Source organism: Halichoerus grypus, chromosome 3 (assembly GCF_964656455.1).
Source record: "Halichoerus grypus chromosome 3, mHalGry1.hap1.1, whole genome shotgun sequence".
In the NCBI taxonomy this organism is placed as follows: Eukaryota; Metazoa; Chordata; class Mammalia; order Carnivora; family Phocidae; genus Halichoerus; species Halichoerus grypus.
The window spans coordinates 173,954,513-173,976,734 of NC_135714.1; the positions used below are offsets into that span (position 1 = coordinate 173,954,513).

Genomic DNA, 22,222 nt, shown 5'->3' on the forward strand with positions numbered 1-22,222 from the left:
GCCACCCAGGCGCCCTCCTAGTGCTCTTTTCATTTAGGAATTTACAAGGGTTTCAGGAGCTCTGCGCCAGGAACCCAGGGCAGAGACCAGTATGTGTATTTTTTCTATTATCTCACAACAGCATAGAGTTGGATCTTCTTTGTTTTCTTTATCTCATATTTGTTTTTGTTCCTCTATTCTTCTTTTACTGCTTTCTTTTGCCTTAAGTGAATATTTTCTACTGTAACATTTTAACTTCTTTAATGTGTGTGTGTGTATGTGTGTGTATTTCTTTCCTTCACCACACCTAGCTGTTAAAGCTCCACACCCTGGGATAAAAATTGTTCCACAAACTGATCCAACCAAAATTTAGGCTTCTTGGAAGAGACAGGTCTCAAAGTCAGTGTTTAAGATTTGTTCTAACCCCAAAGGCTTCTCCCAGCTATTTCTTTCCCTGGTTCTCTCTAGCAAACTAGGTGGTCTACAGTTTAGACCAGATGTCCCATGAATCTACCAATCTCCTCCCAGTTGCCTTTCACAACAATCTCCACAGTTTTCGAGAACATCCTTAGGCTTCAGCTTCTCCACACCACACTCCGTTGCAAATAAAGTCAGTTCCTTTGGGAAAAAATTAGGAGCTACCTGTTTTACAGTCTGCTTCTGCGTCCAAATAAAATGTCTGAGCCACCCTCTGCAGCTGGGGGGACAATAGTATGCCTCTCTAAGACACCCTGCTTTAAGAGCTGAGCACCTGGTGGAGGAAAGGGCTATAGCCTCAGGGCTTCTCAGCTTGCCTTATAAGCCAGGGTAAGGGTGATCAGAGCCCTAGTATTCTCAGCAGTGCCCTGCCCAAAATAAAGCCTCCATTCTCAAGTAGGTACCGGGCAGAGGAGGGAACCAGCATTACTTAACCACACTTGCCTGGAACTTGGTCTCATCAACAATAGCTGGGGGCAAGATGAGAAATGTTGACGTGCTGCCCCTCCCAGCATGATAACCCTCTGACTGGGAGCTGGGAGAAGAGGGAGCCCTGTTTTCTTGGCTGCACCAGTCTGGAATGGAGTTTGTCTCACTGCTCTGAGGGGAGAAATGGAGCAGGTCCTGGTTCAAACAGCACAGACTCTCACTGTTCTGAGTTTGAGTAGATTTTCTAGAATAAATGTTTATTCATTTGCTATATACCCTAAAACCATTTACAGAGACTTTAACTGGTTGTTTTTGAAAAATAGTTTTCACCAGTTTCACTGGGGACTGGGTCCACAGAGCTCCTCACGCTGTCATGCCAGAACTAGAACCTGGCATTATTTTGGCCTTATTTTATATATTATTGTAGGATTGTGCAAGTATTTGTAATTATCCCAACATTGTTAGTAACCAAGATATTCCATACAAGAGAAAAGTAACAAATACAAAGAAATAAAAATAATTTGTAATGTTAAATTTGAATTAATATAAATATGAACTCATCTTTTTTTCTATCTAAAAAAGGCCTATTTCAGGGCACCTGGCTGGCTCAGTCGGCAGAGCATGCGACTCTTGATCTCGGGATTGTAAGTTTGAGCCCCAAACTGCGTGTAGAGATTACTTAAAAATAAAATCTTAAAAAAAACTTTTTAATTAAAAAAACCTATTTCATTAACTGTCCATCGAAAGGTCTAGAAGCAGTGATAACACAATTGCAATCAGTATACCTAGCACTCAAATTAAACTTCTGCACGACTTACGAAGCTATTGTCCCTCAACACAGCATTTTATAATTGGCTCTGTCCTGCAGGATTGGCAGTCCAAACATTTCTCCTTTGCAGCTTGGTTACTTACTATTCAGTTCTGCCAATAGGAGGCACTAGGTTAGAGGAGGAGAGAAGGGACTTCCCGGCTCCTTCTAGTTGCTTATTTGCTGTTTCTGTCATTGTCAGCCTAGCAACACCCTTCCACCTGGGGGTGGCAGTTAGTAGCAATCTCCAGATTCTTCTGGTTTTCCAGAACTCCCTCAGAGACCAGTGCCAGCTAGGCAGTGCCTTCTGGGTTCCAGCTCCACCAGGCCATTCTCCCAAGTTTGCAGGTTCTAATAACCCAACCTCTTTTCTTTATTCCCCAGCCCTAGGAACTGTAGCTGTTTCCTACTTACCATCTCTGTATTACCTCCACTTTCTCTTTTTGCCTTTTGAGATCACCAATGCCCACTTCACTAATTTCCTAGAACAAATTCTCTCTTTTATTTAAAGGATTTATCTATCTATTTATTTATTTATTTATTTGAGTCGGGGGAGGGGAAGGGGGAGCAGGCTCCCCACTGAGCATAGAGCTTGATGCAGGGCTCGATCCCAGGACCCTGAGATCATGACCTGAGCTGAAATCAAGAGTCAGATGCTTAACTGACTGAACCACCCAGGTGCCCCCAAATCTCTCTTTTAAAAGAACTAGTGTAGGTTCTGTTTTCCTGCCTGGATCCTGACATATGCTTCTAAATATAATCTTACATTTAAAAAAAACCAAGGTTTTCTTAAAGGAATGGTTCATTATGTCTGGGACAGAATACATACAAAATAAGCCTGGCACATCTTGTACCAGAAATCAAGGAAGCTGTCAAAAATCAATGGGTCATGTCAAAAGGACTCAGAAGCCAAGAAGAAGGGACTCCCATTCGCATGATATGAAATCATTTAAGCAATAAAAATAATGACTGTAACTGACTTGAAATACATTCAAAATATAGAGTACATTTTATATGTGTATACATACATATACACACATTATGCAAATGAGATGACACTTAAAACAACAAATGAGAAAATTACTTTTCTATAATTTTAATAGGGTTTAGAAATGAATGAAAATTATATCTTCCATCTTATCCTAGGAATCTTTTTTTTAAAAGATGCGTCATTATCTATACCTTGATTATGGTAGTGGTTACATGACTGTATGCATTTGTCAAAACTCATAGAACTGTATCTTTAAAAAGGTACAATTTACAGAATATAAATATATCATAATTTTTAAAAATGAAAAATAGATTGTTGTCTATGGCCATACCACCCTGAACACGCCCAATCTCGTCTGATCTCAGAAGCTAAGTAGGGTTGGCCTGCTTAGTACTTGGTACCACTTTATTTATTTATTTTTTTAAAGATTTATTTATTTGAGAGAACGAGAATGAGAGAGAGAGAGAGAATACATGACGGGGGGAGGGTTAGAGGGAGAAGCAGACTCCTCGCTGAGCAGGGAGCCCGATGCGGGACTCGATCCAGGGACTCCAGGATCATGACCTGAGCCGAAGGCAGTCGCTTAACCAACTGAGCCACCCAGGCGCCCCGGCCTGCTTAGTACTTGGATGGGAGAATGTCTTCAATGAAGTGGCAAGAATTATTAATTTTATTAAGTCTTAATAAAAAGACTGTCTTCGCTTTTTTTCCTCCCCTTTGGACAAAATGGAACAAATCTAGGGCGCCTGGGTGGCTCAGTTGGTTGGGCGACTGCCTTCGGCTCAGGTCATGATCCTGGAGTCCCGGGATCGAGTCCCGCATCGGGCTCCCTGCTCGGCAGGGAGTCTGCTTCTCCCTCTGACCCTCCTCCCTCTCATGTGCTGTCTCTCTCATTCTCTCTCTCTCAAATAAATAAATAAATAAATAAAATCTTAAAAAAAAAAAAAAAAAAAATGGAACAAATCTAAAAATATCCCCAGTAACAATGAAAGTCTGCAGCTCAAGGCCCTCCTAACCTGAATGACATAACTCTATGAAATATCATTTGGTTTCACAGGAAGCTGGCTGAAGCTGATCTGTTTTATAACCCAAGTTGCCAATGTTATCATGTGCTTAACTCTTTCCAAACTTTTTATTTGTTGTCTGAAACTAGACAAAGGTGCTAAAAGGTGATGTAAACCAGACAAAAATGAGAAAAGGTTTTCACAAGAGGCAGTAATTAATGTGAATTAAAGTTCTTGTTGCACTGGAAATTTGATCAAAATTATGCAAGAAGATAACAAATTCATTTACTTCCTTTTTGAGAAGAAACACCGAAATCTCAGATGAAGGCTGGAGTCAACTTCTTTCATATTTATCTTAGAACTAGTTTTGTAGAAGTATATACAAGATTAAATTTACAAAGTGACTTACCAACACGCCTCCAAAAAATAACCCCAACCCAAACAAATCTAACAGCAGAGGAATCTGACTAGTGCTGCCACTAAGTTCCATTTACAAATTTGTTTACCTTGTTCACAAGAATTAGACAAAAATTATTAGAAAAATACATTAAAAATTATTTTTAGCTATATATGCCCAAATCATTACAAAAGCACTTTATGTTCCTATGCTGAGCATCATCCCAAGTTTTTCTTTTCAATCTCATTTGGGTCTCTCCCAGGCTTCTCTACAATTTCCCACTTCCCCTGGCACCTGTTTCAAACATTTATCATATCAAGTTCCCAGTTTATGCTATTCCACCTCCTCTCCTCTCAGATGACCTAGCCTCCTACTTCGCCAAGGACACCAAGAGTTATAAACTCTTTTAATGTCCCTCCCCTCCACCTCCAAACTGATTCCCCACCCCCTTTAGCTTGGAAAAAAAGGTTTTCCAGCTCTTCCTCACTTCTTCATCCCTCTCTCCACAAGCCACATTCCATCATTTTGTTCCCATCTTTCTTCCTACTCTCTTCTGCTTACAAACATAGTCAAGCCACCTAATCCTAAAAATTATTTCCCCGATCCTGGTTCGCAGTCAAGTAACCACTTTCTCATTTACTAACTTCTGGAAGTATCGTTTACATACTTCAGTGTTGTCTTGGCACCCAAACCTCCCACTATTTTAAACTCCCACCACTAAAATCAACAAGACCCTTTCAATTGCCAAATCCAACAGCGTCTTTTCAGTTCTCGTATCACTTACGTTCAAAGTAATTGTGTCCTTGCTTGGTTTGCACTGCATGACTTTCCTGATTTCCCTACTCTCTTTCCAAGTATTCTCTCCTATTGTCTTCTGAATCCTCTTTCTTTGTCACTTATTCTAGACTCTCAAAGATCTCCTGTGAGAACATTACCCAGTTTGGTAATTCAAATATGCTTAGCTTTGATGACTCTCAAATCACTATCTCCATCCCCCATCACCCACCTGACCCCACATCTATTGTTTTGTTCCTATAGACAACAACTCCTGGATACCAGAGACTATAAAATTTGGCATCAAAAAACAAAAACAAAAAGAGAAAATCACAAACTTCTGTCTCATCAATCACATACATTACATCCAGAGTTTGGCACGTAGTAACCACGGTGAATAACTGGCTTCCAACAGAAGTGAAATAAAGGCAGTACACAAACCCTTGCCAAGTCTTTGTATTTTTTTAAGCTCCTCTATTAACCAATCACTAGTTCTTCTGGTATGAAACTAAACTATATCTTCCCATAAAAACCTGTTCCTCTTCCTTTTTATTACTATGAAACATTTATTCCTAGGAAATACTAAAACCTCAGAATCACCTTATGTTTCTCTGGCTTCCCTCACTTCCAATTGATATATACCTTTAAAAATGTCTTTCAAATCTACGCAGCTTGTTTTGAAATGCATTCAGAAAGTAAGATAGGGGTGCATGGCTGGTTCATGGAAGAGCATCTGAGTTCTTGATCTTGGGGTTGTGAGTTTGGGCCCCACGTTGCGTGTACAGATTACTAAAACACCCTACACAATTCTAAAATCTGAACTTCTCTAACCTTGCCCAGAAAACACACTCTTGTTTTAAGAATACTGCGAGTCCAAGGAGAAGTCATCTCTTTATCGTTCGTCTCCTCCTTGCTTTCCACTGATCTTTTTTTTTTTTTTAAAGATTTTTATTTATTTATTTGACAGAGAGAGACACAGCGAGAGCAGGAACACAAGCAGGGGGAGTGGGAGAGAGAGAAGCAGGCTCCCCACAGAGCAGGGAGCCCGATGCGGGGCTCGATCCCAGGACCCTGGGATCATGACCTGAGCTGAAGGCAGACGCTTAACGACTGAGCCACCCAGGCGCCCCGCTTTCCACTGATCTTTGGTATAGTTTGCCTACTTATAGGCCAAGCATTTTATCACTCTAATCTACCATGGGATAAAAGTTCCGAAGCCTACTTATTCCAGATTTACACACACACACACACACACAAATATAACCCTTCTTCACAATTAATCTCTCACTACATGTTGTTTCTTACAAAATTTTTTAAAGATATGACCATCATAGCATAAAACCCACCCTTTTTAAAAGATTTTATTTTTATTTATTAGAGAGAGAGTGCAAGCAGGGGGGAGAGCAGAGGGAGAGGGACAGGCAGACTCCACACTGAGCACAGAGTCTGAGGCGGAGCCCGATCTCAGGACCCTGAGACAATAACCTGAGCTGAAATCAAGAGTCAGACACCGAATTGACTGAGCCACCCAGGTGCCCCAAAACCACCCTTTTAAAGTGTACAATTCAATGGTTTTTAGTATATTCAAAGTTGTGCAACCATCGTCACTATCTAAATCCAGAATATTCTCATCACCCCCAAAACAAACCCCATACGCTTTACCATCACCTCAAAGTCCCCAGTCCCCCAGCCCCTGGCAACCACTAATCTTCCTGTCCCTACAGATTTGCCTATTTTGGACATTTCATATAAATGGACTTATACAGTATGTGTGTGGTCTTTCTGACTATCTTTGTCCATGTAGCATGATGTTTTCAAGGTTCATCCATGTCATAGAATGTATCAGTACTTAATTTCCTTCCTACGGCTAAATAATTTCATTGCATAAATATACCATATTTTATCTATTCATCAGTTGATGGCCATTTGGGTTATTTCCACTTTTTGGTTATTCTGAATAATGTTGCCATGAACATGCTTGTTGTTCAGAAAAACATGCAAGTTTTTAAGTAGACATGTTTTCAGTTCTCTTGGGTACATATCTAAAAGCAAACCTGCTGAGTAATATACTAACTCTATGCTTAACGTTCTGAGGAACTGCCAAACTATTTTCCAAAGCACTGAACCATCTTACATCCCCACCAGCAATGTACGGGAATTTCACCACTACATTTTCAACCCATGAGGATATTATAATTACTGAACGGAAAGAGAGGTGTGCCCCCTGACCATATAGTAATTCATTGCCAAGAATACTGAATTAACAAAAGAGAAGTGTATTTCTGGCAGGAAGACAAGGAGCAAAATGTTGTAAGTCCAAGTGTACAGGTTTCCCCTGCTATCTGAAAGTAGAACATTCCTATGAAATCTTTTGTAAGCCAAAATGGCATAAAGCGAAAAAGCAATTACCATTAATTTTTTATGACAAATGTTTTAGCATTCCCAGCCCCCAAAATAACCTTTCTTAGGCTTTTCTGCTACCTTAGGACATATCTTGCCAACGGATGCACAAAATAGATTGAGATAAAGCACCGAGGCTCACAGACACAGTTCAAAGCTACGGCACTGTGATGCTGAGATGCTGAGTGTAGTTCCCAGGGCAGGAGCTTGGCGGTGCCACTCTCACTGCCCAGTGGCGCACGGCCTCTACAACTGCTTGCTGCAAAACAAACGCTGAAGCTATTTTCGCTTTTCACCTTTTTTCCTAAAAGCAAAACTCCTCTTCAGATTTCTTTCAGTTAGTAAAAACAGACACTAAGGTAGGTCTTTCCTAAAAAACAAAGTGGCAATAAAGGTGAACCTTCAAAAAGCCAGGGATATCTCTACTGACCAAGTGAGTTAGCCTCTCGGAGCCAACTATTAAATCATAAAACAGGGAGGCTGTAATGACAATTACGTTGCAGCCGCAACGTAATTTAACAATCCAAGTAAAGGTGAGTATTGGTGATTCAACCCTGGGCAGAGCATTAGGGGCAAAGGGCTAAATGCCCGATCCCTCCTCTTCCTTCTCAGTTCCTTCCCGTCGGGAGGGGTTGCTGAGTGACAGCGGGGGCTGCAGCCACCTCCCTTCTCGGGGAGAGCCAGCCATATGAGCCACGCAGAATAAATTGTTAGAGCTCAAAAAGCTTGGCCAGGTCACTCCAGCCCAACATCAATCCAAGGCGAGAGATTCCGCAGCTTGCTACTTAGCTTAGCAAGTCAGCGCAGGATCTTTCTTCCTTTTTTAATGGTAACAGACACATTTATCATGGTCGAAGCAGAAAAGGAGACGCAAAGAGAACACAAGCATATCCCCCCAGCCACAAATCCAGTCTCTGTCTCTCCAGCCCCCCATAAGGAAAACAAATACGAAACCCGATCCATTACGAACTCTGGAGGTTTATCAATCCCAATGGCCCTCACCCTCCAAAGACTCCCCTTATCGGAACCCCCTGGGACAGATGGTGCAAAGCTTACCTGGTGGTTTCCTCCAGCTCGACCCGTTTCTGACCAGGCGCCTGCAGAGGGATAGTAGCCATCGCCTCCTCCGCCTTCTCCCGGCCAGGTGGTCTCAGCAGGGCCGCCCCCGCGCACCCGCCAGGAAATGGGAGGCTGGGGAGGTTCAGGGCGAGGAGTATACAAGGGCGGAGGTGGGTGCATGGGCACATCTCCACCCCCGGGCCCGTAGAAGCGGCCATACGAAGGACCGTCACTGGGGCCGTAGCCCGAGCGCCTCAAGGCCGACATGGGCTCTACTGCCCCGTAGCGCTTCCCGCCCCCCACGGCCAGCCCACAGCGCAGGCGCCAGCCGAGGAGAGGAACTGGACAGCAGGGAAAGGGGTCGGCCGACAACAGCCAATCCCAGGCCCGGTCCCGCCCCTTCGGCTGCCGAGTCTGAGAGTTGAAGGACGGAGCTCCGTGACTCGGGGGTCTGGGAAGCAAGAAGACGAGCGGCAGCACCGTGTTTCTTAAAAGGGAGAATACATTTTTCCTTACCATCTAGTCAATCTAGATTCCTCTTCCCCTTTTATCAGGGATGGGGAATGGGTGTTCCGGGACCGCACGACAGCCCCGCCTCTTCCTGAAGACGGGCACGTGATACCGGAAGTGGGTGGGAATAATATGGAGGCGTTTCCGGCAGGCCCCGGCTGCTGAAAGCCGGGGCAGACGTGCTGCTTCTGGTCCGGGTTCCTGTCCCGGTCCCGCCCAGGCGGCGACTGTGGTCGGAGAAGGGAGGTGTTGGACGCACTGGCCCACCGCCGCTGTACACTGCAGCCTTATCTCAGCTCAAAATGAACTATATGCCCGGCACCGCCAGCCTCATAGAGGACATCGACAGTGAGTAGCTCGTCTCCTCTGGATGAAGTCTGGGGTGAGATCCTTCCTCCTGGGCGGGTACCTCTTCAGGGGGAGCTCGTGGATGAGTCTGGGGCGGGGGGAAGTGTGTTTTTAGCACACTTCAGGGTGTTCGGCGTTGACATGTTCCACATGTGAGGGAAGAGCCACAAGACACTCGGTTTGCCCACCTCCTAGCCGACCACCTCTATCCTGCGTCTCGCAGCCTCCACCAGTCCCCGGGCCGATAAGCCACAAGCTGTAGAATTCATTCCTCCTTTGGAGGGACGCGGCTGCTAAGACTCAAACATGAGAGTTGCCCCTCCCCACGTCCACTATCTCCCACCTGCAATATATCGAAGTACCAGGTTGTTACTAGTGGATGAATGAGAATACTTAGAGAAAGGATTCATTAAGAAACGAAAATTATAAGATAACAGCGGTTGGACTTAATTGTCAGTAAACATAGGTTTTATGCTGTGTAGCCATTTGCAATGCAGTCTTTAGCACTTTCAGGTTATGGTAGTAGAAATCACTGCCAGACAAAGGTATTGACTTTTCTGAAAAAGCTGAATCACTTCAAACTTATTTTTCTGTTCGACAGTTTTCTTTTACTTGTATTAGGAAGACCTCCCTTTTTCCTGGTCATTGTCCTGAGGATGAGTTCAGTCCTGTACAAAAGAAAGACTCCTGTTTTTCCTTTTTCTAAACTCTCATCTGTGAATTATTCCTCAAGCAACATTTCCTAATCGTTTTAATCCTGTGGTCTGTCTCATTAACTTGTAATTGCTGCAAAATGGTTTACACAGTTCCAAACAAGTTACAACAATCACAGTTACTATGTATGCAAATTTAAAAAGTGAGTCCATGGGGCGTCTGGCTGGCTCACCCAGTAGAGCATGCGACTCTTGATCTCTTGGTTGTGAGTTCAGCACCACGTTGGGTGTAGAGATTAAAAATGAAATCCTTTAAAAAATAATAAAAAGTGAGTCTTTGATCATATTCTCCTTTTCTCATTGTCTGAAATCATTCTTTAAATCCAAATTAGTGATTTTGCTATTGAAAGAAAATGTAGTGTGAATTGGACCATATTTGTATATGAATAACAATTACATAAGCCCATCTGTAATATGTAATGAAATCTTCAATTTTAGTCACCTGTGGATGCCGCTTTGGCCCCATCTTTCGTTTTATATATCTGATTTATGTGAGGGCCCTAATACATTCTGCCATTCTACTAAAAATAATTTTTGTTCTCAAACCCTCTAACCCCTTCTTTGTAGACTCCAAGCCTCCTCCTTTACTGAAAAGTTTGAAACCATTTCTTATGTACCCTTCGCTGTCCCCACAACCACACACACTATTTCCTCCTCTCTCCTCAATCTTTCTACATATTCACCCATCCTCTCCTCTGAGTAGGAAGTATTCCTCCCTTTCAGTCTGTGTCTTTTATTACTCTTTCTTCCCACTATTTCTTCTGTTAGTACCCTTTTACTCTCCTATCTTCTCTCTCCCTCTGGATCCTTCCCTTCATGTATATTCTTGTCCATCCGTCTCATACTTTTTTCAGTTATGTCTCCTCATCAAACTCCCATCCCTTTTTCATATCTTTACCCCCAAACCTTTTGAATCCTTTCCATTTTGACTCTACTTCCTGACCATCTACAGTAGACCACCTCTGTAACCCCTGCAATCTGATTTTTGTTGTCATCACACTGCTGAAGCTGCATTCTTAAAAGGCAGCAGTTTGATGCATTCTTCTGGGTTCTTCCCTCCCCTCTGCAGTATTGTGATACTATTACCACTGGATTCTTAATATTCTTAATTCTGTTTTCTTGATCTCTCCAGCACTGGTACTTGCTGATTTTCTCACCTCTCCAACTCTTACTGTTCCCTAAAATAGGGGCCCCTTAGGTTCTATCTTTGGTCTTCCTCTTCTTTTTCTTTTTTTTTTTTTAAGATTTATTTATTTGAGAGAGCACGCATGGGGCGGCGGGGGGGGGGGGGGCGCAGAGGGAGAGAAAGAATCCCAAGTAGACTCCAGTCTGAGCATGAAGCTCAATCCCAGGTCCCCGAAATCATGACATGAGCTGAAATCAAGACCCAGCGCTCAACCAACGGAGCCACACAGGTGCTCCATGCTTCTTTCTTTAAATCTCTAGGAGAGGGGCTCCTGGGTGGCTCAGGCGTTAAGCGGCTGCCTTCAGCTCAAGTCATGATCCCAGGGTCCTGGGATTGAGCCCGCATCGGGCTCCCTGCTCAGTGGGAAGCCTGCTTCTCCCTCTCCCACTCCCCCTGCTTGTGTTCCTGCTCTCACTATCTCTTCCTCTGTCAAATAAATATATAAAATCTTTTTTTATAAAATAAATAAATAAATCTCTAGGAGAGCTCCTGGGCTTTAATAATTATATTTAATTATTTAATTATTTTATTATTTAATAATAACTCCTCTTTGTGGACTTACCCAAAATTGCTCTAATTCTGACCTCTTTGACATTCCAGTCTTAGATTTCCGACTGCCTATTGACAGTGTCCTGATTAACACTTCAGAATCACAAATAGCTAATAATCTTCCACCTTAAGCTTCTTTTATTGCCAACTTTTGGTAAATGATCCACCATAACATGATGACTCAAAATTCCTACATCTTGGGGTGCCTAGGGGTGCAGTCGGTTAAGCATCTGACTCTTGGTTTCAGCTCAGATCGTGATCTCAGGGTCATGAGATGGAGCCCCACATTGGGCTCCATGCAGAGTCTTCTTAGAGTTTCTCTCTCCCTCTCCCTCTGTCCCCCCTCCAGCGTTTGCGCACTGGAGCAAGCTCTCGCTCGCTCGCTCTCCAATAAATAAATAAATCTTTAAAAAAATTCCTGCATGTCCTTAACTCATTTCTTCAGCACCCCCCCACACACACACAGTCACACCCCACCTTTACAAATTCCCATCACTTAGAACTACACAGTCTTGGGGCACCTGGGTGGCTCAGTCAGTTAAGGAGCTACCTTCAGCTCAGGTCATGATCCCAGGGGCCTGGGATCGAGTCCCGCATTGGGCTCCCTGCTCAGTGGGGAGCCTGCTTCTCCCTCTGCCTGCCACTCCCTCTGCTTGTGCGCGCGCGCGCGCGCTCTCTCTCTCTCTCTCTTTCTTTCTTTATCTCTGACAAATAAATAAAATCTTAAAAAAAAAAAAAAGAACTACACAGTCTGGGGCATCTGGGTGACTCAGTCGGTTAAGAGTACAACTCTCGGGGCGCCTGGGTGGCTCAGTCGTTAAGCGTCTGCCTTCGGCTCAGGTCATGATCCCAGGGTCCTGGGATCGAGCCCCGCATCGGGCTCCCTGCTCCGCGGGAAGCCTGCTTCTCCCTCTTACACTCCCCTTGCTTGTGTTCCCTCTCTCGCTGTCTCTCTTTCTGTCAAATAAATAAATAAAATCTTTTTAAAAAAAAGGAAGAGCCCAACTCTTGGTTTCACCTCAGGTCCTGATCTCAGGGTCCCGGGATCAAGCCCCATGCTCTGCATTCAGTATGGAGTCTGCTTGAGGATTCTCTATCCCTCTCCCTCCCCTCCTCCCCCTATAAGCATGCCTACATGTTCTTTCTCTCTCTCTCTCTTTCTCTCTCTAAGATAAATAAATAAATAAATACATTTTTTAAAAACAACAGAACTATACAGTCTTAGTTCTTTCAACTCTCCCTTCTCATTGGCCGTGGTGTAGGTTTCTTCTTCATGTCTTACATTCTGCTCTCCCTTTTCTGCCAGTTCAGTCTTCAAAGTTTTCTTGTGAAGCATAATCCAAACTCAACCTGCTTCTGGTACTTTGGGGACTTTATATCCTGTGACTTCCCTTTACACCCCCAATTTTTAGCCAAACATATGGATACATACCAGCCTTTTTTTCCCCTGCTTCCTAAATTACAGATTCCCCTATCCCTTTCCCTGTCATTCATCCCAGAGGCCAAAAATTATCTTTCAGGGCTCAACTCAGATACCTCCTCCAGCTAGATAGTTTCTCTCACATATAATTAAGATTTACTTTCTTGTGGTACTTAATTATAGCACAAGGAAGACTACAGATTCCTTCAGGGAAGAATCACTGTCTTATTTCTCTGTTATGTTTCCAGAAAGTAATTTATGCATAGCATTAAAGAAATTAATGAATGAATTTTGCTAGCTATTTTAGCAACTGGCTTATTGTCATTCTTCAGTGTCAGCTCAAAGTCACCTCTTCGGAGAGTTTTCCCCCAGCCACCCTGTCTTCTGTAGCTACTCCCTCTCTCTTCCTCATATTATCCTGCTATCTTGTTTATTATTCCATTATACTACTCACAGTAGGTCGGGATTTTTTTGTTTTTGTTTTTGTTTTTTACTTGCTCACCTTCCTCCACCAGGAATATAAGTTGATAAGGTGGTGACTTTCTGAGTCTTCTTCTCTACTGTATATCTAAGCTCCAGAGCAGCACATAGCTCTCAATAAATATTAAATGAATTTTTGCTCTAGCTGACTATCAGCATCCTTATTTACCTTTTGAATCTTTTTTTTAACTTAAAACCTTCCCTGACCCCAGGCGCCTGGGTGGCTCAGTCGGTTAAGCGTCTGCCTTCAGCTCAGGTCATGATCCCAGAGTGCTGGGATCGAGTCCCGCATCGGGCTCCCTACTCCGCGGGGAGCCTCCTCCTCCCTCTGCCTCCCTCTCTCTCATGAATAAATAAATAGAATCTTTTTTAAAAATAAAATAATAAATAAAACAAAACCTTCCCTGATTCCAAAGTGTGAAATAGAAGCTCTTCTATAAGTTGAGAAGAAAATAATTCTAGTATTAAGATTATAAAGGTCATCTAGACTAAATTTCTCAGTTTGTGGATATAGAAACTGACACGACACTGGGAAGGTTTAACTGCCAACATCAACATCTAGAGCTGGGAGTCAGGCTTCTAGGTCTAGCATCCAGTCCTTTGCCCACTCTGCCACCACAAATCTTGTCCTCTAAACCCCAGGATGCCTTGGTCCTCCCTCTAATTTCCCAATAAACTGTGCCTTAAATACATTGGAAGAAGTGGTAGAGCTTAAACTGCTATTAACTTTTTTTTATTGTTAATCCTGTAAACCCACTGAAGCTAACAGTTCTCTCTTTAAGATTTTATTTATTTGAGAGAGAGAGGGAGGGAGAGAGAGCACAAGCAGGGGGAGTGGCAGGCAGAGGGAGAAGCAGGCTTCCCGCCGAGCAGGGAGCCCGATGCAGGACTTGATCCCAGGACCCTGGGATCATGACCTGAGCCGAAGGCAGCTGCTTAACCGACTGAGCCACCCAGGCACCCCAACAGTTATCATTTTTTTTTTTTTTTTTTTTAAAGATTTTATTTATTTATTTGACAGAGAGAGACACAACGAGAGAGGGAACACAAGCAGGGGGAGTGGGAGAGGGAGAAGCAGGCTTCCCGCCGAGCAGGGAGCCCGATGCGGGGCTCGATCCCAGGACCCTGGGATCATGACCTGAGCTGAAGGCAGACGCTTAACGACTGAGCCACCCAGGCGCCCCAACAGTTATCATTTTTTAAAGATCTTTTTTCCTCTCCCCAGAAAAGCACTTGGTCCTGCTTCGAGATGGAAGGACGCTTATAGGTTTTTTAAGAAGCATTGATCAATTTGGTATGTACTAGTTACAGACTTTTCTATAGTGAAGAGCTGCTATTGTATGTTTGTGTTATTTCATGTTGAAATTTATTTATCTGCAACTTTTTCAAGTGTCTGGCATAATGGAATACTGTTTTAAGTCATTGCGTCATTGTTTTCTAAATTACGATTAGGTGATTCAAAAGCTAGTATTTACCAGCTTGTATATCTAAAACTGGTTTTCACCAGAACATATGATTACAATGTTTTGGACTGTTTTTTTATTTTCCCCAGTAGAGGGAGCCAAATGATAGAAATAAACTCAGTCCACTGAAAAAGCTGCTCATTTGTACATTGGCTTGGGAGCGACTACTCTTCAAAGCAGTTCCTGCACTGAAGGTAATCCCTCCCTGTCCAATGAAAATTGGGTAGAAAGCATTTCCTGAAACATTTTTGGGGTCCCAACTTTAAGCTCAAGATTTTACATGTTAGGGATACATCAGACTCAAAGAGTCTCAGTCTTTGTTTTGCATCTTGAATTTTTCTAAAGAGATCTATATCTGCTTCTGTTTCAAGGAACTTCTCAGTTCATATCAACATTTGTTGGACATCTGCTAGTGGATTTGGGCATGAGGAAAAGTAACATAATTGAAATGCTTAGAGGAATTATAGAAGATAGCATAGATACTTTTCTTCAAAGAAGACAGATAGTACCAATTTAAAAAAAAAATTATTCTTAACACACTGGGGTTCTGAATTTTAAGTCAAATTCATCAAACTACCTTGGGGGGAAAGTAGCAAATCCTGACCTGATTCTCAGATTACCAGGTATGGTTATCTCACAAAATGGAAAAAAAAAGGTTTTCGTGTAGCATAATCCATGGATACCTGCACTGGGTTAAATGAATCCTAAGTACTGAAACAAAGTTAAATCTTTGGTAAATCATCATATACACATACCCACGCAACATAGAAAAACTGTTTTTTGTTTAAAAAAAAAAGTCTTGACCTCTGCAGTTGTTTAGGTTTTAGAGTCTTCCAAGTGCCCTACCCCTTTATATTTTCTTAAAGTCATGTCAATATTCACAATTACACTGATGTAAAGGAATTTAATTTTTGTAACTGATTCCCACCATCATTCATGCATTAGTACAACATAATCCCCAATATTCTCTGTTTGCAGTTTTTAGAAGTCTCTCAAGGGGTGTGTCTTAATAAAACAGGAGAAGACTGTTTAAAATTTTAGCTTTTCCCAGAATTTTTTTTAGAAAGTTTGGAAATCATGTTCAGCGAAATCTTTTCTACTCAAAATAACTGATAATTTGAGTTATGGACCTTTACCCAATAATTTGAACTAAATATCTTTGTTTCTTCCCTATGCACTTATAGCTAATTTAGTGCTACATCAGACTGTGGAGCGTATTCATGTGGGCAAAAAATACGGTGATATTCCTCGAGGGATTTTTGTGGTCAGAGGAGAAAATGTTGTCCTACTAGGAGAAATAGTAAGTGAAAACCGTTAAGCTGCTGTGGGTCTTGATAATCATACTAGTTAGGTTTCTTTTTCTTTTCAAGAAGGAAAAAATATATTTTCCACGTGGCACCCAGCTTCTCACAGAAACCACCACATTAGCTTAGGAAAGCTACAGGTGTAAAAGGAAAACTACAGAGAATAATTAACTTTGTTTCAGTGCCTCTTGGCATTTTAAACATTTTGATCCCATTAGCAGCAAAGTATCATTAATTTTACCTGATGTAAAAGTAGCATACTGTACAAACGTGTTCATTAATATATTATTTCTGCTATCTCTAATAGCAGAAAATTGAAAAACTTAATACCAAACAAGAGATGAATAATTCAATAAAGTATGATTTATATACACTAGAATATTTTGCAGTCATTTAAACAATTGGTTACAAGTAGATTTTCATGACATAAAGCTAATGAGCAATGCTTGGGGGAAAGACACATTGCATATACATCGTGATGTCCTGTTTTTTAAAGGGGGAAGGGGAAGGAAAGAAGGGGGCTGTAGGAGAAGCCTTTCTGTTAACTCCTGAGAATGGAGCTTAGTCTCACTTGGATCCTTAGCTCACAACCAAAGAGGATACCTCTGTATGCCGGGAAGACCAGTTGGCAGGTGGAAAGTTAAGTCTTCTAAAGTGTTGTTACTATAGGTCTGTGTGTGTGTGTGTGTGTGTGTGTGTGTGTGTGTGTGTGTGTGTGTGTACATACATAACCATGCATATACACATATACATATATTTAGGCATATAAATATACACACAAAAATCTATTAGAAAACTATATAGCTAATAGAAGTGCTCAGACTTTTTTTTTTTTTTTGGCTTTTTAGGTTTTTATTTTAATTCCAGTTAGTTAACATACAGTAGTTGTTGTTTGTTTGTTGGTTAAAGATTTTATTTTTAAGTAATTTCTACACCCAGTGTGGGGCTCAAACTCACAACCCCGAGATCAAGAGTCGCATGCTCCTCCAACTGAATCAGCCAGGCGCCCCAGCATACGGTGTTATATTAGTTTCAGGTGTACAATACAGTGATTCTCAGACATTTTTAAAAGAAGATAAAACTTGATTTCATGTTTTATGTAAAATATTTACATAAAAAGAAAAATACCTTATTTAAAACCTTTGGCTTTGCATCTGATTATTGAGTTTGCCAGGAGTATCAAACATTTTGGCGTTTGCTTAATTTTATCCTTTTCTATTTTGTTTGTAAAGTTTCCAGGATAGTTTCTCAGTACCTAACCACATGTTAAGCCAGGTCTACAGAAGTCTCTGGAGTGGTTTGGTCTGTGGTAACTTCTGACAGTGAGCCGTGTGAAAGTAAGGAGGTAATCTGCCAGGGTCAGGGTGGCCTAGAGACCTCAAGGTCAAACAGTTAACTAGAGAGGACGAATCAATACTGTCAATAACAGTATTGCTAAGTGCTGCTATGAAATGTAGGAAGTATTTTTTTCTAATTTTTACAGTGTTTTTGTGATGGATATTTTCGGTTCAGTAGATCATTTTTTGCATGTTTCAGCGGTAGACGTTGTCATCTCGTTGTAATACATAGAGGTTGAAATACAGCACTCTAGTACCATGCGGTGTGGGGAGTGGCGGGAGAAACCCACTCTAACGTGCTCTGCCGGTATATGCAGAGGGGCTCACCCATCTCTGGACAGTAGGAGTATGAGTGATTCTTTTCTCCTTTGTTTATGCTTTTCTCAATTTAATTTTTAAAGAGGAAACATGACTTTGCTCTCAGGAGGAAAGATTTAAGTTAAAATATTTACACGTACTCTGCTTCAGTTTTATAGTCGTGGACACCACAGAAATGCTGGGTGTGCCAGTTACATTGGCACACGTGGGCCCCTGTGCGGATGTGTATGTATGTGAGGAGACGGAGGGAACTTGCATTTGTTCTTGAAGATTCGTTGTTTCCTGGGAGCCCTTTTGGGGAGAAAGTACTCTAGTATGTTCACGGTTTGGATGCTGCAGAATTTTTACAGTGGTGCCACTGAAGCCTTGTGGTTCAGGAATGCTTATACAGCTGTATGAATCAGTAGTCAGTGTGACGAAATCAAGTCCCAGCCCTAGAGAAACTCATGCCCAGAAACCAGTTACGGGCTGTAAACATCTGTTGTTTAGGAAGTCCCTGGATTCGGCCTCAAGGATGATGATGCACACAGCCTTAAGTAATAAGACTGATTGTTGGGAATTGGCATCATCATAACCACATGACTGGCTCCATGAATAACATATTGAAAAGTCCAAGAGGCAGGACACCACGCTAAGAACATTATCTTCCCTTCAGCTGCTACCCATGGATTGTGAGGGCGGGTTATACTTGATAAGATATATTTTGCCCGGTGCAGCTAACATTTGAGCCAAGGCAGGACTTGCTTATATAATTTGTGTGGCTTTCATTCTGGCCTCTCTGTGAAGATCTTCCAGCTGATGTCACTGCCTGTGGGTCCTGAGCCTTGGCAGCACGTGGGGCGTTAGTGCCCAGTGGTAGGCTGCAGCGTCTGGAGGGTTTGTGTATGTGTTGATGCCTTCCCAGAATTTTGTGATTCAAAATCATAGAGGAAGATAAGAAATAAGAATACCTTGTATATATAATCTTTCCATGTTACAGAAACGCAGAATAGTACCTGTATGTTCATTTTAAGGAGAATAAGTTGAATCTGGGTAGTGAAATACTTTTATAACAAGGTTCTGCATCGTAAGATTAGTTACCAAATATTTGTAAGGTGTTCAGACATAAAAATATTAAGCATAGGGGCAACCTGGGTGGCTTAGTCTGTTGAGTATCCAACTTTTGATCTCAGCTCAGGTCCTGATATCAGGGTGAGTTCGAGCCCCACGTTAGGCTCTGCGCTAGGTGTGGAGCCTACTTAAAAAAATTAAGCATATTATGCCAGAATAAATGAAAAAATTACAGTTAATATTTGCATTGTAGGGGTTTTTTAAGTCAATATATACATGGAAAAATTGGAAGGATATTCACCAAAATACTATTGTTCCATAATGGAATTATGGATAATTAAGAAAAATTTTTTTTCTGCTTGTCTGTTTTCTAAATTTCATACAGTTAGCATGCATTTTTAAAATAAGAGAAAAAATAACTTTTTTTTTAAACAAAAATATTTTAAATTAAAACAGTGGAGAAATATATTGGAGCCAAACTGGTTTAGTAACCTAACTGGTCTACTGAGGTTTTCTCTAGAAGATTTGTTGCCATAGAGGGGGAAAGAATCTTGCGTTATAATTTAAAGACTCCTAGTTAATGGAACAGAGGGGCAGTTTATTGTCTTTGGGGGGCAGGGGGGCGCTTCTTTGAATCAGTGTTCTCTACCTTCTTAGTGAGCCCCAACCACCAGCAATTAAGCTGACTTTGATAATGGAAAACTACAAAACTTACCTAAAGCCATCTTGGCCTCAGGAACTTCTCTCATGGAGAGAAGCCTGTTGAGGTTGGGGAGATAGCTATTCATACATATACACGTATATATATAATTTTTTTTAAGAAAAGCAGTCCTTGAGTAATGTAGGACTTCAGATAACTTAAAGCTTTGTGAGACACACTGATACCGTGTTACCACATTCACATAAGTATATATTCTGTAGTAGTGCTGCCAGCCCCCCTGGTAGCCACTCTGTCCCCAGGAGAAGGGTATTTCAGCCCTGTCACAATTATGAAAAATAACCCAAGCCTGACCCAGGAATCCAGTTGCCTTAAGGTCTGTAATATTTTCTATTCTCGGTGGTCGGTCGAAGATTTTCAACCCTGCTTATTTTGTAGGACTTGGAAAAGGAGAGTGACACACCCCTCCAGCAAGTGTCTATTGAAGAAATCCTAGAAGAACAAAGGGTAGAACAGCAGACCAAGCTGGAAGCCGAGAAGCTGAAAGTTCAAGCGCTGAAGGATCGCGGTCTCTCCATTCCTCGGGCAGATACCCTGGATGAGTATTAAGTCCTTTGCTCGGAGGCCTTTGCTCTTGGGGAGCAGGGCCTGTCACTGAACGAAAGTCACACATTTGACTAGAGACTGTAGAGTTTTGCAAAGTCCTGTTTATTTTGAATTCTTTCACATGTGCAACATGAAGAAATCATGTGGCTTTTTTTTTCCTTTTTAATGACAAAAATGATTGTTTAAGACAAAAGCAGTGGCAAGGACTCCTTTCACACGGCACTGTGGAGCTGGCAACTACTTTATATTGCTTGTCTTGTCCCAAATTAGCGTTCACAGGGGAGACATTCTTCATTTACTTGTAAATAAAATAAAAATCTCAAGACTCGTTTTATTTCCTAAGATTGAGTTGCCTCCAGTGAACAGACAGAACTAAGTTTCTGCTCTCAAAGATACAGGCTGTCCGCACACGGGATTTCTCCCTTCAGTGACGATTCCAGGTTGCTCGTTACTGATGAAGGAGTATTTGCATCCTAAATACCTTGCAGGTCCTCCCCTCTCCGCTTTTCATGTTTTTGTCTGGTAAGAAAGCTTGAGGAAAGAGCTTTCAGTCAAGTTCTGCAGTTACTGGTGGTACCAGAAGCCGCGGTTTTGAGAGGCTGTGCTGGCTGTTCGTGCTTCACCGCAGCTTCTCGAACTCCGTTCCCAGGAGATCCAGCACTTGACTGAAGTTAACACACAGCAAGGGACAAGACCCATCACCCACCTTAGAAAAGCAGGTGTCACTTTAAGAAGATAACTGCGAGTCAGCAGAATTACATGCGTTTTCCTGACACCTCTGTTTCAGGACATCTGACGCCTTCAAGAAATTTGCTTCGCTAGAGTATCTTGTTTTTTCCAACCTCCTTCAAACAATTCCAAATGCAGTAACAAGCAAGAGTTACGGTTTATGAGAAAAAGGCACTTAATTTCCACTTAATTTCAGACTCCACCTCAGTTCACACTTTTCTATTATTTTTAGTAGTTTCTTCCAGTAGGGGTTCCCATGAGACTGCTTTCTAGGGAGACAAATAAGGACGATCTACCAAAGCTCCTTTTCTGATAAAATTGAATACAGAAGCCTATCTCTTTCTCTTCCAGCTGTTCTTTTTCCCTTTCCTTGGCTCTTGACCTTATATTACAGGCTCTTATGATTTAAACCACAGCTTTGGAGCACCTGGGTGGCTCAGTCAGGCATCTGCCTTTGGCTCAGGTCAGGATCCCACGTCGGGCTTCCTGCTCAGCAGGGAGTCTGCTTCTCCCTCCCCCTGCTCCTGCTCTCTCGCTCTCAAATAGGTAAAATCTTTTTAAATAAACCAGTCACAGCCTTCCCCAGCTCTGACAACTAACAGGCCCTGGATACTTGTCCATTGTGCAGGGCTTTTCAGGGAAGCCATGTCCGAGTGAATCGCAGAGGTGTTACACAGAGGTGAAGACGGCTGGGAAGTGGTCTCGTTTTGCTGACGAGTAGAGGCTGGTGGGCTCAGGCAGAGGCCGTACAGATAGCAGACGCACCGGGCAATCTGGTCGCAGCCATACGTACATGAGATTCATGGCCCCGCTGCACAGCTCAAGAGTCAATCCCAGTGGGGCGCCTGGGTGGCTCAGGCGTTGAGCGTCCGCCTTCAGCTCAGGTCATGGTCCCAGGGTCCTGGGATCGAGCCCCGCATCGGGCTCCCTGCTCGGCGGGAGGCCTGCTTCTCCCTCTCCCGCTCCCCCTGCTTGTGTTCCCTCTCTCGCTGTGTCTCTCTCTGTCAAATAAATAAATAAAAATCTTAAAAAAAAAAAAAAAGTCAATCCCGGGAATCGTACCGGGCAAGAAATGCTAGAGGAGAGGCAGTTAACGAACAGTTCCACACCTCCATTCTCCCCCAAAAGAAGCTCTACATATGTGCGTCTCTGGGGGGCACATTTCTCCTTTCAAAAAGGCATGCTACGAGAGCAGCTCCAGCCACCTTCCGTTCGCATTAGGAGCCAGGATTC

General features: G+C 42.5%; 2 protein-coding genes across 7 annotated transcripts in view; one reads left to right on the forward strand and one right to left on the reverse strand.

Annotated features, from left to right (window-relative positions):
* Window positions 1-8,893, reverse strand: part of BAG4 (BAG cochaperone 4) — a 37,002-nt gene extending 28,109 nt beyond the window's left edge. For all 6 annotated transcript variants that reach the window (XR_013446632.1, XR_013446631.1, XR_013446630.1 and 3 more), the window contains exon 1: window positions 8,316-8,893. Coding sequence is in view for 2 of the 6 variants with exons in the window: in XM_036109923.2 (XP_035965816.1) it covers window positions 8,316-8,837 (522 nt within the window). In the remaining 4 variants the exon portion in view is untranslated. The remainder of the gene's footprint in view (window positions 1-8,315) is intronic.
* LSM1 (LSM1 homolog, mRNA degradation associated) lies at window positions 8,891-20,583 on the forward strand. Its single transcript, XM_036109959.2, has 4 exons — window positions 8,891-9,176; window positions 14,750-14,818; window positions 16,172-16,287; window positions 20,093-20,583. Exons 1-4 carry the CDS (start codon window positions 9,131-9,133, stop codon window positions 20,261-20,263), a joined length of 402 nt encoding a protein of 133 aa, XP_035965852.1. The 5' UTR covers window positions 8,891-9,130; the 3' UTR covers window positions 20,264-20,583.
* The last annotated feature ends 1,639 nt before the right edge of the window (window positions 20,584-22,222 follow it).

What these genes read in the sequence shown, in the direction of transcription:
- LSM1 (XM_036109959.2), top strand. Translation starts at nt 9,131, where the DNA reads ATGAACTATATGCCCGGCACCGCCAGCCTCATAGAGGACATCGACA. An exon ending in AAGAAGCATTGATCAATTTG is followed by an intron (nt 14,819 to 16,171) that starts GTATGTACTAGT and finishes ATGCACTTATAG; the next exon opens with CTAATTTAGTGCTACATCAG. An exon ending in TTGTCCTACTAGGAGAAATA is followed by an intron (nt 16,288 to 20,092) that starts GTAAGTGAAAAC and finishes CTTATTTTGTAG; the next exon opens with GACTTGGAAAAGGAGAGTGA.